Here is a 20,335-nt window from a genome sequence, read left to right on the forward strand (position 1 = left end):
ACTGGATTATTAATGTAGCCGATTTCTTGTTTTTAATGTATACCACTCCTTGTATATCAGGTAAACAACAAGGAATAATCTAAATTAGGCTAAACATTTAAACATTACATTCCTTCTTTATATCTATAACGCGTTTAATTATTTCAATTTAGATCCCGTCTCCAATTTAAACTGTTGCATGTCCTTTTTGATACAATTGATGATATTACACACTTTATTGACAGTCCGTGTCATAGTTCATAGTCGCATGACGTGTACAGTACCGTCAACACAACCGATCCATACGTCCCCACACGTGTCCACGCTCGTCGCGGTAGGTTTCGACCACTCCATGTTTCTGGTCCAGAAGACGCGTGGCCTGTGTACCATTCCTAGGTAGGACATACACCTGATGGTTTTCAAAGTCTGGTACAAACAATCTGTCGTACTTGTCACATGACATCTTACAAAGATGCATTTTGGTAAGTTGCTGACCATTGTCCAGTTCACCTGACCATGTCAGTATGGCCTTACCTCTCTCATATATAATGGATAATTTCCTAGCTATATATTCGACTTTGTCTCCTGATACAGCTATACCCGACGATAAGCTGACAATGTAAAAGGCATTCTCGGCGCAGGTCAGCCTCCTTACAATCATACCGAACTGGTTCAGCACCAATATATCTTTTGTCCCAGTACAAACAAATACGTCACCTGTCTTGTTGATGGTGATGTCTTTTGCTTTACATGGACTGATGTCGGCAAATGTTGTCACTTGTTTGTTGTGTAGTGATAGTTTGTATATAAATGTAACAGATGAACAATTGTTCATAAGTATATCTGTTGTCCCGACCATGGCCAGTTTGCTCGGGTAGAAGTCCAGTTTTACTGTGTCTACGACCACACCCTCCCTACTGACCAGTAACAGACCCTTGTATTCATATATTGATAGCCACGCGTGATTGTCGACTGGACAAATACTGAATATTTGTTGTTGTTGTTCAGTAACAGTAAACTTAGAGAGGCGTGTAACATGTTGACTGTCGATGTCTATCTTCTCGTACTGGTTACCGCGATGTAGTTCACCAAACATTTTCGTCAACATGGCACGGTCGACACCTCCTGCCACAAATCCAGGTTGTTTCGGTAAAACAGCCGCCACATTGACGTCATACCGGGGCAGCGTTGTCCTCAGTGACTTTTCTATTTCCAATAACGATGTAATTGATCTATTTGTTTTCGTTGCTTCCGCCTTTCCATGTAAACGTGTCAGCTCTTGAACTTTTTCCTCATATTGTTGACAATCTGTTTTATGTGCCACCGATTCTTCCTTCACCAAAGCCGATAACTCATCAAGCACTGACTGAATTTACTTCTGCTATTAATTCAGACCTTTGAGCATTTACATGTTTGTGTCAATGTTATCGATGGATTCTTTGTTAGCACGATGCAGCTTTGAAATCTCGTTTTTGAAAAGTTTTATTTTCCCAGATATCGCCCCCATATGTTCTTTGATCTGTTCCTTTACTGCTGGAAGTGTTTCTTCCAAATGTTTCCAATTGTGATGTTTATGCGTTTTAGATACACATATTGAACATAACATCTCATTGCAGTCGGCGCAGTGGAGATCACAGAGTTTACCTGGGTGTAGTTTACATACCTCTGGTACAGGGCTTATCTTCCTGCGGCTGGCCTTTTCCTATCGATACGACGTCATCGTTTTCTAGTTTTTCTCCCGCGTGTATGGACGTCCTTACAGCGATCACACAACGCCACTGACAGTCGTTACAATACAGTTTACGTTGTCTACACTGTCACACAGAGAACAAGTTGTAAGTAACGAGGACCTGGGCACGACAGAGAGATTTAGAACTCGCCATACTCTCGACTGTATAATAAACAGTTAACGTTCCACCATTTTGTCTGTTGTCAATATAGAAGTATTTACTTCCTAGTTTCGGGGATATCACGTGATCAGTTTGACGTTGATGTCCTTGAACTGCTGATAGTGATATTAAAAAATAAGTATTCGTCCGGGCTGAACTAAAGACAGGTAGTAAATTCAATACGATCGATATTGAGATACCTTAAGTGAAACATTCATTATAGCCGGGAAAGCCTGTTGCCCAATACCCATTGATTCCTTTTTTCAATCACATTAAATGGAGATTCGAGTAAACTGTGACAATTTCTTCGGGTGTTGAAAATTTTAAATTATTATTTTTTCTTTGGAAATGGTGATCAGCAATCGTGTGCTCAATCGTATCCCATTTCAAGATAGGGGAGGAAATATTTTAAATGTCGAGAACAATAACATGTATTCCCATATGGTGTAATACAACCGAGCCATGCATTTAGACAGAGCTGACAGTCAAATTACAAAGACCCGATCGTGATTTGAGTACACAAAATGTACTACTGTTTATTACCGCTAGCTAACCTCAATGGTTGCTCATTAATAAAGTTTCTGTTTTATGGGCCGCCGTGGCCGAGTGGTTAAGGTGTCCCGACACTTTAACACTAGCCCTCCACCACTGGGTTGCGAGTTCGAAACCTACGTGGGGCAGTTGCCAGGTACTGACCGTAGGCCGGTGGTTTTTCTCCGGGTACTCCGGCTTTCCTCCACCTCCAAAACCTGGCACGTCCTTAAATGACCCTGGCTGTTAATAGGACGTTAAACAAAAACAAACCAAAGGGCCCTCTTAAGGATGCAGTTAGATAATAATACATATTAGGAATAAGACAAAACATGGCTTTTGTTGAGACAGTTGGAAATATTACGTTTAAGTGATGCTTGAAATGTCTATAGCTGTGACACGTATTTTTATTATCAATAAATCATGAACCTAACCATGATAAGAGGACGACTTTAAGTCTTGTGTAGAGTGTGTTAAGTACACCGTATCGTCAGTCAGCACTGTTAGCTTACAAGGGTGTGGCCAAACTACATGTAGCTTGAATTAGAAGGAAGTGGACTAGTATATGCTTTTAAGCTTGTTTCCATATCCTATTTCTGTTTGTTGATGCAAAAATGTTGTCATATATAGTCTATCAAAAGAAACGGTGGTTGGGTGGCACAATAGTAACACACTTGTCTTTCATCTAGGCGGCCGGGGTTCGATTCCTTTATCGGACGTGAAAAGGTATGGGGTCATATAACTTGTTTCGTAATTGTTGTAAAACAAATTAAGTTAACATTACAACGAAATAAAGTTGATATTAAATTAACTGAATACTTTATAATATTAATTCGAACGTCGTCACGTCACATAGATATGTGTATCTACCTTGTTATTTACAATTTAATCTGGTACAGCTGTCACCCTTACTTGCCTCACTATTCCTTTGCTTAAAAAAGATTACAAACTTAACTAAGATTAAAATAGTGTTTCGTAAATTAAAATGCATCAGAAAATTATTTTGCTCTAAAATTCCATGAAAGAAAAAAACCTAAAAAAAAACAAAACATGCTTAATTAAACGGTACATCGAAGAATACCATGATAATTTGATAAATACATTGAACGTTACATTTTCTAAATAATAATTATGTACGAACATGGAAAATTAGATTCTCTTAATTATGCTATTTCATTATATATACGACATCAAAGGTTTCATTTCACTCAATCACAATACGCATGTGGGATCTGGTATTCAGAAGCGGGCATCTGATGGCACCGTTAATAAAATACATTGTTTGGATATTTTGTTAATGATTCTTTGTCTGTTCCACCATTATAGATGAGATATATGTAGTATCACACTTCATTTTTTTAAATCGCCGATTCGGGTCCTCCAATCGTTTTATTTTCTTTTTTTCGATTTCAATTTTTTGACAGTGATGTGTTTGCCGGGAATTTTACAGCAAAATATAAAATGGTTATAATAGCATGGATAAGTTGCTGAACTATATATAACTGTGTATGTACCACCGAAACGTCACATGATGAACACTGTCTTACTGAACTATACATAACTGTGTATGTACCACCGAAAAGTAACATGGCGAACACTGTCTTACTGAACTATATATAACTGTGTATGTACTACTGAAAAGTCACATGATGAACACTGTCTTACTGAACTATATAATACTGTACATGTACCACCGAAAAGTCACATGATGAACACTGTCTTAAGGAACTACATGTATATATAACTGTGTATGTACCACTGAAAGGTCACATGATGAACACTGTCTTACTAAACTATATATAACTGTGTATGTACTACTGAAAAGTCACATGATGAACACTGTCTTACTAAACTATATATATTCAATTCAAATATTTACATAACCTTGATTTAAAAAATGTATATCGAGAAAACGAGAAATTTTATTAAAAAGAAAAATTTGTCATGTATACGACGAAACGCCAAATTATTAGAACAGCCGGGAGATCCCGCAAATGCACCACGCCATTGTTTTAATGTCGTTCCGCATTTACCGGTCTTTTTTGTTTAATTTTGTATAATGTTTACTTATTATTTAATTCTTGAATTATGGTATAATTAATTAAAATGTATATGCTCTCTCAATATTTTAACACTTATCTCGTACCAACGTTATCGATCAAAGAGAAGCTACTCTTCCTTTCTTACTGTCGATGGCTTATTAAATATGACCGGATTAATCAGGTGATTTGCACGAGGGACAATGTTTTCATACGGTTTTCATAGTGTATTAATGGTCATATGTTTGTTGTTTTCACTTGGTATGTTCATATCAGCAAACCACATAAATATATAACTGTGTATGTGCTACCGAAAAGTCACATGATGGACACTGTCTTACTGAACTATATATAACTGTGTATGTACTACCGAAAAGTCACATGATGAACATTGTCTTACTGAACTATATATATAACTGTACATGTACAACCGAAACGTCACATTACGAACTTTTCCTTACTTTACCATATAACTGCACCTGCACTACCGAATCGTCACATGACGACTCCACCTTACTGTATTATATATAACTGGGTATATACCACAAAAACGTCACATGACGCCTTCAACTAAAACTGTTGAATGACCTTTGGGATACCCTTGAAGTGATATCCTTGGACCTGCTGATAATGATATTAAAAATATGGATATTTGTCGGCTGAAGACAAGTTATTAATTCAAAACAATCGATATTGAGATCAATTGAGTGGAATAGCTTGTAAAGTTATTAGCCCGTTGCTCAATAGCCAATGATGTCTTTTGTAGTGAAAGGAAATCCATGTAAACTGTGACAATTTCTTAGGGCATTGAAAACTTCCAAGTTTTGTTGACTTAAATGCTGATCAGGAATCATGTACTCAAACGTATTCCTAATATCAAGATAAGCGAGGAAATAATCTAAATATCTAGAACAATGACATGTACTCCTATGTAATTAACATCATTTCTAACGCCTCATCTAATAATGTGAGAAACCGCACACAATGACACAAATAGGTCAGTTCATCGTCGGAATAGTTGTTTGGAAGAAATAGGTCCAAGAACTTCGTGATTGTTGTTTATGGTATTTCTCTCACGCTTGTCAGTTTATTTTCAAAAGATACCAAAACACTCGTAAAAGCCCGTGTTTTATGTAGTCTTTCAAAAATAACTAACTTGGGTGAAAGAAGGTAATGAGTCTTCATTAAGGTTCGCGATTGCTCAGACTGTATAACGAAGTGTGTACTTGTATGTAACTCAGGGAAAGTCAGAGATGTGTGGTTGGATTCCTCATAGTGGTGTTTTATATTTCCATTTAGGCTTCAAAATAAAGGACTACGCCCTCTAGATCTACTACTATGTATATGTGGGTGACGCTTTCCAAGAATTGCACTAAATATCATACGATGACCCTCCCACATGTTGTCCAGTAGGGCAGCCAACAGTTACTACTAGGGGACCGGCCTCCCTTAACATTATCCTGACTTACGGTAATATTATAATCCCTAGAAGCAAACAGTTGCTAACACCTATACTTGAAAAACGGAGAAAAGGTCATCGTTTCTACACAATAATATTTTTTCGATAACAATTGATATCATTATATTTCATTGTACTTACTTAAGTATGTATGTCTAATAGTTGATGCAATGGTAAATAGGACGCGTAAATAAATACAAAAACGTACTAACATTGCTTTGTTCAACATGTTAATTGTTCTCTAAATACCTCCTAAAATTAAATTAGATTTAAGTAATAGTATTATCTTTTTATAAGTTTTACTGATCATGTCGATCGACCATTACCTGTAGAACTTTAATGAAGGTGAAATGACTCCTTACAGCAGCCGTTTACATAGATGTGTATGTATGATGTAACCAGCAGTAGTATGTTACAACTAAGCTGTGTGATAAAAGTGCTGACTTCAATTTCTGATTTGCTATCATTTTATTTCATTTACATCCCTTCATTTCCCTATCATTCAATTTTAAGAGCTTGCTTCCGTTATCACGATTGACGTGACAGATGTCGACCACTAACGGCGAATAAACAATACCAAGTTTTGAGAGATCCAGAATGATTTATAAGTCGTGTCGTCAACAAAGCAGAAGACGCTTTCTGTGCCTGAACACCTACTATCTCCGTACGTTTAAAAGTTCATAGTTTGTCCTCATTTTATCGATGTTGTGTTTGAATCAAGGTTTCATTATTACGTCGCTTTCTGTTTTTACTTTACATGTATATACATTTCACCTCACAAAAATATCATAAATCATAACAATTTCTGTGCTGTTGATTATATAGAGGTTCCTCAACGAGATGAGATTGTTCATCATTTTTATCCAATTGTCATTTGTTAAGTTTGTAATTTTGAAATAAAAAGACACAAAAAACGCGAGCTTTAGAGAGTTGTGTCTGTATTAGTTTACTAGTATACATGTACTTTTAAGGAGACACGTGCTTTTATAATAGCAAAAATTAAACTTGGTTTCATGAAAATCAATCGCAAAAAACTTGGTGATTTTCAAATACTGATATAACCAAACTGATAAGTGTTGACACTGAGAAGTTGTTAACACTGAGAAGTGTTGACACTAAGAAGTTGTTAACACTGAGAAGTTGTTGACACTGAGAAGTTGTTAACACTGAGAAGTTGTTGACACTGAGAAGTTGTTAACACTGAGAAGTGTTGACACTGAGAAGTTGTTTACACTGAGAAGTTGTTAACACTGAGTTTACATTGAGAAGTGTTGACACTGAGAAGTTGTTAACACTGAGAAGTTGTTAACACTGAGAAGTTGTTAACACTGAGAAATGTTGACACTGAGAAGTTGTTAACACTGAGAAATTATTAACACTGAGAAGTATTGACCATCACCCAATGGTATATAGGGGAGGTAATTAGCTCAGCTTAGTGCAATTCTTCAGGAAAAACATTGCTATAATTTCCATTGGGGACAGTGATCAAAGGACAACATATAAGATAAAAACATCGTCTATACATTGATGACCCTGGTTGCAGAGCAATAGGTTGACCCTCGGATGTAACATTGTCTGGACATATTACCCTGCAACAAGAGCCATTATATCAATAATAACAAGAGGCCCAAAGGGCCTTAACGGTCACCTGACCATGAGATTTGAAATATTTCGGTCAACTAAGTTGACCCTTTTTGGCCCCACCCATCCTAATGGGGTCAGTCTATGAAGAGTATTTGATTCTAACATATCTGAGAGTAGAGAAAGATTATTTAAATTTCAGTCAATTTGACCGTTTTTGGCCCCGCCTACCAGCCCCTGGGGGTCAACCAGGGCCAACATGTACATAATATCAAACTGTAATCCCATGCTGATAATTTGAACCAAGTTAGAATGAATTCCAATAGAAATCCAACAAATAATTGTCAAAAATGTGATTTCCCTATATAAACTATAGTAAAGTTTACCCCCTCCCCAGGGGCAAATGTGAGACCCCAGGGTCATGAAATTCACAATTTTGGTAAAGCACCTTAAGACCCTTCCATCTATGAAGAGTATTTGATTCTACCATATCTGAGAGTAGGGAAGAAGATTTTTGAAATTTTAGGCAATTTGACCCTTTTTGGCCCCACCCCTCAGGCCCCTGGGGGGTCAACCAGGGCCAACATGTACATACCATCAAACTGTCATCCCATGCTGATAATTTGAACCAAATTAGAATGAATTCCAATCCAAATCAAACAAATAATAGTCAAAAATGTGATTTCCCTATATAAACTATAGTAAAGTTTCCCCCCTCCCCAGGGGCAAGCGTGAGACCCCAGGGTCATGAAATTCACAATTTTGGTAAAGCACCTGAAGACCCTTCCATCTATGAAGAGTATTTGATTCTACCCTATCTGAGAGTAGAGAAGAAGATTATTTAAATTTCAGTCAATTTGACCGTTTTTGGCCCCGCCTACCAGCCCCTGGGGGTCAACCAGGGCCAACATGTACATAATATCAAACTGTAATCCCATGCTGATAATTTGAACCAAGTTAGAATGAATTCCAATAGAAATCCAACAAATAGTTGTCAAAAATGTGATTTCCCTATATAAACTATAGTAAAGTTTACCCCCTCCCCAGGGGCAAATGTGAGACCCCAGGGTCATGAAATTCACAATTTTGGTAAAGCACCTTAAGACCCTTCCATCTATGAAGAGTATTTGATTCTACCATATCTGAGAGTAGGGAAGAAGATTTTTGAAATTTTAGGCAATTTGACCCTTTTTGGCCCCACCCCTCAGGCCCCTGGGGGGTGGGGACCATATAATTCACAATTTTGGTTGACCTTCAGCCATAGAAACTTTCTGCCAAATTTCATTGAATTCTGTTTAGTGGTTTTGGAGAAGAAGTCGAAAATGTAAAAAGTTTACGGACGCACAACGGACGACGCACGACGCACGACGCACGACGACGGACAAAAGGCGATTAGAATAGATCACTTGAGACTTCGTCTCAGGTGACCTAATAAAAAATGGCGATATCCAGAAATAAAATCAAGATAGAACAAACACCCGTTATCCAAAAATAACTAAGACAATTAAAGGTTACGATGGGGTTATGTGCCCAAACGATATAAGAAGTTCTGTGCCCCTCACCAGAGGTATATTATGCTAATTTTACATCCTTGTCCCGTAATGCGTTTCAACTAATCAAGGAAAATGTAACAAACACGAGTTATGATAATTAATCTAAATAAATTGATAAACCATGAACAAAATTCAAAGAAACCTTGACAACATTACATCTAACAAATTTGTCAAAACATCAAACTTCTGCTACATATTGTATACTTTCTTGACAATGAATACTTTCATAACGATAACGTGTTTTGTACAATGTTATGTTGAGAAAACAACTAAAAACATCCTGGTCACGTCACTGAAAAAGACGTAGTCAATTCCATTGTTTTGCTTTGATAATTAATATACATCTTCGCAAGCATTTAGTTATCATCTTAAAGCCCAATATACCAGGAACACCACAAAGAATCATCTTAAATTGGTCCAAAAAACTTAATAATCCCTTCTTCAAAATTAAACAAGATTATTTTTAAAATTTAGACCCTACTTTCATTCGAAAATGTTAAATATTTCTTTGTATACACTGAATGCAAGAAGGGTAATTAATAATTTTGACCTGATATGCCCAAAAATTTCAATCCCGATACGCAACATGATAACATGTGTCCTGTTCGTACACATAGAAAAATAAATTCCATAATAATTGTATGTCAGATATTACCAAGGTTTCACCTTTTCATTCAAATTCACCACAAAAGTTTAGATATTCCCCTCAGTTTAATATAGGCACTACATCCTGAACTGGTCCCACTGGATTATTAATGAACTGGTCCCACTGGATTATTAATGAACTGGTCCCACTGGATTATTAATGAACTGGTCCCACTGGATTATTAATGAACTGGTGTCACTGGATTCTTAATGAACTGGTCCCACTGGATTATTAATGAACTGGTCCCACTGGATTATTAATGAACTGGTCCCACTGGATTATTAATGAACTGGTCCCACTGGATTATTAATGAACTGGTCCCACTGGATTATTAATGAACTGGTCCCACTGGATTATTAATATAGTCGATTACATGTTTTTAATGTATACCACTCCTTGTATATCAGGTAAACAACAAGAAATGATCTAAATTAGGCTAAACATTTAAACATTACATTCCTTCTTTATATCTATAACGCGTTTAATTATTTCAATCTAGATCCCGTCTTCAACTTAAACTGTTGAATGTCCTTTTTGATACAATTGATGATATTACACACTTTATTGACAGTCCATGTCATAGTTCATAGTCGCATGACGTGTACAGTACCGTCAACACAACCGATCCATACGTCCCCACACGTGTCCACGCTCGTCGCTGTAGGTTTGACCACTCCATGTTTCTGGTCAAGAAGACGCGTGGCCTGTGTACCATTCCTAGATAGGACATACACCTGATGGTTTTCAAAGTCTGGTACAAACAATCTGTCGTACTTGTCACATGACATCATACAAACATTCGTATTGGTAAGTTGTTGACCATTGTCCAGTTCACCTGACCATGTCAGTATGGCCTTACCTGACTCGTCCATTATGAATACTTTCGGAGCTATACCTATATACATATAGTTACCATTTTCTCCTGATACAGCTATACCAAATGACAAGCAGACGATACACAATCCATACACAGTGATGGCCAGCTTCTTTACAATCGTACCGAACTGGTTCAGCACCACTATATCTCGTGCCCCAGTACAAACAAACACCTCGCCTGTCTTGTTGATGCCGATGGCACTTGCGTTATGTGGACTGGTGTTGGCAAATGCTGTCATTTGTTTGTTGTGTAGTGACATTTTATATATAACGGTTTGTAATGGATTACTGATCATAAGTATGGCTGTTGTACCGACCGCGGCGATACTGTACGGGTTGAAGTTAAGGTTTACTGTGTCTACGACCACACCCTCCCTACTGACCAGTAACAGACCCGCGTATCCGTCCATTGATAACCAGGCGTGATTGTCGACTGGACAAATACTGAATATTTGACGTCGTTGAGTAACAGTAAACTTAGAGAGGCGTGTAACATGTTGACTGTTGATGTCTATCTTCTCGTAGTGGTTACCGCGATGTAGTTCACCAAACATTTTCGTCAACATGGCACGGTCGACACCTCCTGCCACAAATCCAGGTTGTTTCGGTAAAACAGCCGCCACATTGACGTCATACCGGGGCAGAAATGTCCTCATTGACTTTTCTATTTCCAATAACGATATAATTGATCTATTTGTTTTCGTTGCTTCCGCCTTTCCATGTAAAAGTGTCAGCTCTTGAACCTTTTCCTCATATTGTTGACAATCTGTTTTATGTGCCACCGATTCTTCCTTCTCCAAGGCCGATAACTCATCAAGCACTGCATCCGCGACTGAATTTACTTCTGCTATTAATTCAGACCTTTGAGCATTTACATGTTTACGAGTTGTGTCAATGTTGTCGATGGATGCTTTGTTAGCACGATGCAGCTTTGAAATCTCGTTTTTGAAAAGTTCTATTTTCCCGGATATTGCCCCCATATGTTCCTTGATCTGTTCCTTTACTGCTGGAAGCGTTTCTTCCAAATGTTTCCAATTGTGATGTTTATGCGTTTTAGATACACATATTGAACATAACATCTCATTGCAGTCGGCGCAGTGGAGATCACAGAGTTTACCTGGGTGTAGTTTACATACCTCTGGTACAGGCTTATCTTCCTGGCGGCTGGCCTTTCCTATCGATACGACGTCATCGTTTCTAGTTTTCTTCCCGCGTGTATGGACTTCCTTACAGCGATCACACAACGCCACTTGACAGTCGTTACAATAACAGTTTACGTTGTCTACACTGTCACACAGAGAACACGTGTAAGTAACGAGGACCTGGGCACGACGCAGAGATTTAGAACTCGCCATACTCTCGACTGTATCATAAACAGTTAACGTTCCACCATTTTGTCTGTTGTCAATATAGAAGTATTTACTTCCTAGTTTCGGGTATATCACGTGATCAGTTTGACGTTGATGTCCTTGAACCTGCTGATAGTGATATTAAAAAATAAGTATTCGTCGGCTGAACTGAAGACAGGTAGTAAATTCAATACGATCGATATTGAGATAAGTTAAGTGAAACATTCATTATAGCCGGGATAGCCTGTCGCCCAATACCCATTGATTCCTTTTTTCAATTACATTAAATGGAGATTCGAGTAAAATGTGACAATTTCGGGTGTTGAAAAATTGAAATTATTATTTTGTCTTTGGAAATGGTGATCAACAATCGTGTGCTCAAGCGTGTCCCATTTCAACATAGGGGAGGAAATATTTTAAATTGCCGAGAACAATAACATGTATTCCCATATGGTGTAATACAGCCGAGCCATGGATTAAGACAGAGCTGACAGTCAAATTACAAAGACCGATCGTGAATTGAATACACAAAATGTACAACTTAACTGTCTATTACCACTAGTTAACCTGACTGGTTGCTTATTTCTAAAGTTTCTGTTTTATGGGCCATCTTAAGGATGCAGTTAGATAATAGTATATATTGGGAATAAGACAAAACATGGCTTTTGTTGAGACAGTTGGAAATATTAAGTTTAAGTGATGCTTGACATGTCAAAAGCTGTCACACGTATTTTAATTATCAATAAATCGTGAATTTAACCAGGATAAGAGGACGACTTTAAGTCTTGTGTAGAGTGTGTTAAGTACACCGTATCGTCAGTCAGCACTGTTAGCTTACAACGGTGTGGCCAAACTACATGTAGCTTGAATAAGAAGGAAGTGGATTAGTATTTAAATGCTTTTAAGCTTGTTACCATATCCTGTTTCTGTTTGTTGATACAAAAATGTTATCATATATATATCTACGGTGGTTGGGTGGCACAGTAGTAACACACTTGTCTTTCATCTAGGCGGCCGGGGTTCGATTCCTTTATCGGACGTGAAAAGGTATGGGGTCATATAACTTGTTTCGTAATTGTTGTAAAACAAATTAAGTTTACATTGCAACGAAATAAAGTTTATATTAAGTTAACTTTATACTTTATAATATTAATTCGAACGTCGTCACGTGATAGAGATGTGTACTACCTTGTTATTTACAATTTATTCTGGTACAGCTGTTACTCTTACTTGCTTCACTATTCCTTTGCTTAAAACACGACTATCTGCAAAGTTTCCATGAAAGAAAAAACCTAAAAAAAACTAAAAAACGGTACATCGAAGAATACCATGATAATTTGATAAATACATAGAACGTTACATTTTCTAAATAATAATTATGTACGAACATGGAAAATTAGATTTTCTTAATAATGATATTCCATTACATATACGACATCAAAGGTTTCATTTCACTTAATCACAATACGCACCGTTGATAAAATACATTGTTTGGATATTTTGTTAATGATTCTATGTCTGTTCCACCATTATAGATGAGATATATGTAGTATCACACTTTTTATCATCGCCGGTTCGGGTCCTCCAATCGTTGTATTTTCTTTTTTTCGATTTCAATTTTTTGACGGTGATGTGTTTGCCGGGAGTTTTACAACAAAATATAAAATGGTTATAATAGCATGGATAAGTTGCTAAACTATATATAACTGTGTATGTACCACCGAAACGTGACATGATGAACACTGTCTTACTGAACTAAACATAAGTGTACATGTACCACCGAAAAGTCACATGGCGAACACTGTCTTACTGAACTATATGATACTGCACATGTACCACCGAAAAGTCACACGATGAACACTGTCTTAAGGAACTACATGTATAGATAACTATGTATGTACCACCGAAAAGACACATGGTGAACACTGTCTTACTGAACTATATATATTCAATTCATATATTTACATAACCTTGATTTTAAAAGATTTATATCGAGAAAACGAGAAATTTTATTAAAAAGAAAAATTTGTCATGTATACGACGAAACGCCAAATTATTAGAACAGCCGGGAGATCCCGCCTATGCACCACGCCATTGTTTTAATGTCATTCCGCATTTTAAGGTCTTTTTTGTTTAATTTTGTATAATGTTTACTTATTAATTAATTCTTGAATTATGGTATAATAAATTAAAATGTATATGCTCTCTCAATATTTTTAACACTTATCTCGTACCAACGTTATCGATCCAAGGTAAGCTACTCTTCCTGTCTTACTGTCGATAGCGTATTAATATGACCAGATTAATCAGGTGATTTGCACGAGAGACAATGTTTTCATACGGTTTTCATAGTGTATTAATGGTCATATGTTTGTTATTTTCACTTGGTATGTTCATATCAGCAAACCACATAAATATATAACTGTGTATGTGCTACCGAAAAGTCACATGATGAACACTGTCTTACTGAACTATATATAACTGTACATGTACAACCGAAACGTCACATTTCGAACTTTTCCTTACTTTACCATATAACTGCACCTGCACTACCGAATCGTCACATGACGACTCCACCTTACTGTATTATATATAACTGGGTATGTACCACAAAAACGTCACATGACGCCTTCAACTAAAACTGTTGAATGACCTTTGGGATACCCTTGAAGTGATACCCTTGGACCTGCTGATAATGATATTAGAAATATGGATATTTGTCGACTGAAGACAAGTTATTAACTCAAAACAATCGATATTGAGATCAATTAAGTGAAATAGCTTGTAAAGGTATTAACCCGTTGCTCGATATCCAATGATGTCTTTTGTAGTGAAAGGAAATCCATGTAAACTGTGACAATTTCTTAGGGCATTGAAAACTTCCAAGTTTTGTTGACTTAAATGCTGATCATGAATCATGTACTCAAACGTATTCCTAATATCAAGATAAGCGAGAAAATAATCTAAATATCTAGAACAATGACACGTACTCCTATGTAATTAACATCATTTCTAAAGCCTCATCTAGTAATGTGAAAAAAACGCACACAATGACACAAATAGGTCAGTTCATCGTCGGAATAGCTGTTTGGAAGAAATCGGTCCCAGAACTTCGTGATTGTTGTATATGGTATTTCTCTCACTCCTGTCAGTTTATTTTCAAAAGTTACAAAAACACTCGTAAAAGCCCGTGTTTTATGTAGTCTTTCAAAAATAACTAACTTGGGTGAAAGAAGGTAATGAGTCTTTATTAAGGTTCGCGATTGCTCAGACTGTATAACAAAGTGTGTACTTGTATGTAACTCAGGGAAAGTCAGAGATGTGTGGTTGGATTCCTCATAGTGGTGTTTTATATTTCCATTTAGGCTTCAAAATAAAGGACTACGCCCTCTAGATCTACTACTATGTATATGTGGGTGACGCTTTCCAAGAATTGCACTAAATATCATACGATGATCCTCCCACATGTTGTCCACTAGGGCAGCCAACAGTTACTACTAGGGAACCGGCCTCCCTTAACATTATCCTGACTTACGGTAATATTATAATCCCTAGAAGCAAACAGTTGCTAACACCTATACTTGAAAAACGGAGAAAAGGTCATCGTTTCTACACAATAATATTTTTTCGATAACAATTGATATCATTATATTTCATTGTACTTACTTAAGTATGTATATCTAATAGTTGATGCAATGGTAAACAGGACGCGTAAATAAATACAAAAACGTACTAACATTGCTTTGTTCAACATGTTAATTGTTCTCTAAATACCTCCTAAAATTAAATAAAGAATGAAGTGTAGTAAGGGACGATAACTCGTTATCGTTCCTTACGGAACGTAATGATAGTATGAGCTAATTCGCCATTTTTGCCGGCTATTGTAGCGATTTGGGAGCGGAAAAAATGGCACATACAATTTTGATGGTCTTTTGAACCGTTGTAAAACTCGGCTCGATCTAGGTCTGGATGTATTTGGTATCCCTGTGGAAATTCGTATTTATGAGATATTTTGGGTCAAACATGCCAAAATCCTCACTTTGACCGGTAGCTTCTGTTTAACAGGTCCTTAAAAATCAGCGTTTTAATCCAAAAATCTGAAACTCCAAACATAACAAGAAGAGATAGTTCTGAAGAAAAGCGTATCTTTAGTTTTTCTATATCTTTCATCCAACGGACACAATAGGGTTTTGAAAAAGGGTCGTATTTTATTGAGAGGTGGCGGATGTTACGTCAACAGTCACCTGAATATCCAATCAGTAGGCCCGGATGCATTCACCTTCCTATTGAATCTTGTGCCCAAACGGGAAAAACCCACAATCTATTTTCGATTTGGTTGGGTGGTCCCTAGAAGCCCTGATTTTGACATCATAATGATATACATGACATTTGTTTTATCTTTGATCGTATATGTAATTATTTATCGATTAGAATACCGCGAGTACATCTGTTACTAAGATGAACTTAGGGTTGATTGTTTGGTTGTTTTATCATCACGTGTATATATTGCAATCAGGATCGTTTTGAGGCTGGGTCTCCTTATAGTAGTGGGTGACTACCTCACTGAACAACAACACACGAGAGACCATAACGTATGCTTGCATAGATGCCAATTGATGTCTCATAATCAATTAATGTGTCATATTCCAGAAAACTGAAGAATTGTGAAAATTATTACAGTGGTAACCCTCAAACCTTCAATTTCCTCGCGCCAGTATTAATTTGTAAACGTATTTGAGAGTTTTAAATGTCGCGGGAATAAATTAAGTGCAAGTCAGAAAATTAAGTGAAAGTGAGGAAATTAAGAGCAAGTGAAGGTATTTATGCTAAAGGAAAGGAAATAAAGGTTTTTGGGGTTACCAGTGTTATAAGATAACCAATAATCTATTTAGTAGCCAACTTAAAAAAAATTGATATAAAAGTTCTTCAATGTCATGGGGTTTGCAAGTGATCTTTTATTTTCCGATCGGTCAGCCAAGATGGCCGCCACAGACTTATTTGCCTCTGACTGGTAAAAATTTAGATATTGTTTGATTTCGATTACCATTGGTATATGGTATATATTGGTATTAGGGGACTGCGAATTCCATTGCATGGGTATCATTGCCATATCAAGGTTTCTGATTTGTCGAAGTTTAGACAATGGATTTGGATGCAAAATGGTACATTTTTGTAAATAGGGGAATTCGAATTCAACCACATGGGATTCATTGCCATAGCAACCACATTGAGAAATTCAATCGGTCAACTTTTAGATGCAAATTCAACCTCACGGTTTTTCTTGCCATATAACCACGCTGATGCTTCTTATTTGTCGAAATATTGACATTGAACGATTTTGATGTAAACCAGGACTCGTGCATGGAACCTCTGAACTCAAGACGGACATTTCTGTATCACTCTCAGCATTTATTTTTTTCTGTCTTTCATGCTCATCCAGAGTTATCTTCCCTAACTACACTTCATTCTTTCCGTGACACTCCTTTAGGTGTCACCCCACTAGTTAGATTTAAGTAATAGTATTATCTTTTTATAAGTTTTACTGATCATGTCGATCGACCATTACCTGTAGAACTTTAATGAAGGTTAAATGACTCCTTACAGCAGCCGTTTACATAGATCTGTATGTATAATGTAACCGGTAGTGGTATCTTACAGCTAAGCTGTGTGATAAAAGTATTGACTTCAATTTCTGATTTGCTATCATTTTATTTCATTTACATCCCTTCATTTCCCTATCATTAAATTTTAAGAGCTTGCTCCCGTTATCACGATTGACGTGACAGATGTCGATTACTGAAGGAAAAATAAGCTTTACCAAGTTTTGAGATATCAGATTGATTGATAAGTCGTGTCGTCCACAACGCAGAAGATGCTTCCTATTCCGGAACACCTTGCACTATCTCCGTACTTTTAAAAGTTCATAGCTTGTCTTTATTTTATCGATGTTGTGTTTGAATTACGGTTTCATTAGTACGTCGCTTTTTGTTTTTATTTTACATGTATACACATTTCACCTCACATAAATATCATAAATCATAACAATTTCAGTGCTGTTGATTATATAGAGGTTCCTCAACGAGATGAGATTGTTCATCATTTTTATCCAATTCTCATTAGTTAAATTTCTAATTTTGAAAAAAAAGAAACAAAAAACACGAGCTGTAGAGAGTTGTGTCTTTATTGGTTTACTAGTATTCATGTACATGTACTTTTATGACATCTCTGTCTTGTACACGAGCTAGGTGACCACAGCTAGTTTGCTGTTAAGAAACACAAGAAATTGATAATGAAGACATAATATGTGTTGAAAAGGTCATTTATTAATGACAAATCAATTTCAGATATAAAGATATACCCCCAAGTTATAAATTAGAGAAATTATGACTATAACAGCAAAGATGGGGTAAAAAATAGGCATGACATAATACCCAAACAGTACATCCATAATATATTTAAATCAATATAAAGATTATATAACCTCAAGATACCATTTTCAACATGATGAAAAGTTGGTATATGCATATTAGCAAGTATAAGGAGTCTAAAATTGACAGTTCAATACATGTTACACTGGGAGGTCATAAGGGTGGGAAATCAAAAGTGTTAAAAAACTTCCATCAGTGGAGATAAACTTTTACACTTGATTTTCCCAATGGAGGTGACGCTACTGAGGGTCAACCTCCTCTGTGATAGGTCCGGTGGCTGGGCTACGTGGCTGCTGATTGGCTGACCAATCACACGCTTATATCCCTTAAGCCAAAATGACCAGAGGTCAGTCAAGTCCTGGGAATTTTCCATCACGTGGCCCAGACATGGACCTCCTTCTTGACCCCTCAATGTTAGCCCATTTACATAAAAACCAGAAACAATGGGAGATGCGAGTGGTGCCAATGCCCCTCTCAACATATAATAAACAAACAATTACAGACTGACATAAATGTATTTATTTATACAAATATAAATAAATGTTATTTAAGGAGACACGTGCTTTTATAATGGCCTCTGCCACATATTTCATCGAAATTGACCCTTATTTAACTACAGCGAGACATATAAAAATGAAAATCCTATGTATATGAAGGACTATGATTACAACATAACCAGGACAGTGATATTGACGACCCTTCAAATCACTCGTGAAAGTGCAAGTATCACCGACGCACATGACTGATTTAGTATCAAGGAAAGTAGCCCGGATATACCGGCAACTGTTTTCACGTGTGCCCGCAAACTTAAAATAAACAAAAAGAACAGCTGAAGACTTCATCCATCCAATTTAACTTTATTTATAAGAAAATAAGAAAATCTTATCCTTTTGAGCCAATTCTAAATACCGACTAAATATAGTGTCGATTAACTATACAATGTTGAGTTGCTTCACGTGGTACTGAAATATGGCGGCCACAATTCGGACCCTGGTTATATTGAAAACCAGTTAATTTGAAGCATTTGTTCATTCCCCAAGGATTTCAATATAACAGATTTGACTGTATATGATTTATATTATACTGAAGATATTGATCACCCTAAAATATTTATATTCATAAATGTTGAAAAAGCTTCTCATTCTGTGTCCTGGGATTTTTTGGACAAAGCAATACAATTTGTTAATTTGGTAATAACTTACAACATTGGATAAAAACCCAGAGGAAAAATACTTATTCAGTAATTATCCAAAACTTTAAATTATCAATCCTTTTAATACCGAATGAGGTTGTCGTCAAGGTGAGCCTTTATCTCTATATACATTTTTACTTGTTGCAGATTCATAGCAATATCAATAAAAAACAATGAGGATATTACAGTTTATATCTATTAGACAAAAGAACCATCAACCTCTCCCGGTTGCAGATGATACCTCAATTTATAACACTACGTTGTTTTATCTGCAAATCGCAAACACTAAGTCAATAATAGAATTGAGAAATTACTAGTTATAGAACAGACATTAGGAACATATGAATGAATTTGAAAATTAATTAAAATATAGTTTTTTTCTGCTGGCATGTGTGTGTTAAAGAATATGGGTATATGTGCGGGTGCCTGTCATGTCGGGGTGTTTGCTTTTGTAAGCACCCAAACATATTGACACATATATACATGTATTTAAATCAAACTATGTATAAATATATAAGCGTTTAGCATTAAACATTCTCACACTGAGGGGATAACCGCATTGCTGAAAAATAGAGTCCTCCTGTGTGAGGATACAATATTTAAGCTATGGGCTGACCCCGGGATCCCGAACCCTGACAGCCATTAATCTTTGCTGGTCGTCAAATAAAATACGTACTTTGGGTAAAAAGTATTTCACAATGAATGGATGACAGACACGCAAAAATTAAACTTGGTTTCATAAAAATCAACAGCATAAAACTTTGTGATTTTCAAACACTGATATATCCAAACTGAGAAATTGTTAACACTGAG

General features: G+C 36.5%; 1 protein-coding gene across 1 annotated transcript; it reads right to left on the minus strand.

Moving 5' to 3' along the window:
• Window positions 1-185: 185 nt before the first annotated feature.
• LOC117322478 lies at window positions 186-11,958 on the minus strand. The gene is made up of 2 exons (XM_033877414.1): window positions 10,537-11,958; window positions 186-513 (listed from the first exon to the last, which is right to left on the minus strand). Exons 1-2 carry the CDS (start codon window positions 11,906-11,908, stop codon window positions 266-268), a joined length of 1,620 nt encoding a protein of 539 aa, XP_033733305.1. The 5' UTR covers window positions 11,909-11,958; the 3' UTR covers window positions 186-265.
• Between the last annotated feature and the right edge of the window lie 8,377 nt (window positions 11,959-20,335).

The sequence above is a fragment of the Pecten maximus genome, chromosome 2, assembly GCF_902652985.1.
Source record: "Pecten maximus chromosome 2, xPecMax1.1, whole genome shotgun sequence".
Classification (NCBI taxonomy): Eukaryota; Metazoa; Mollusca; class Bivalvia; order Pectinida; family Pectinidae; genus Pecten; species Pecten maximus.

Bases quoted from the DNA above. Each gene is read 5' to 3' on its own strand.
- LOC117322478 (XM_033877414.1), bottom strand. From the start codon at position 11,908: ATGGCGAGTTCTAAATCTCTGCGTCGTGCCCAGGTCCTCGTTACTTAC. The intron at 514-10,536 runs GTAAGGCCATAC...TATATGAGAGAG, and splicing joins ATTCATAATGGACGAGTCAG to GTAAGGCCATACTGACATGG.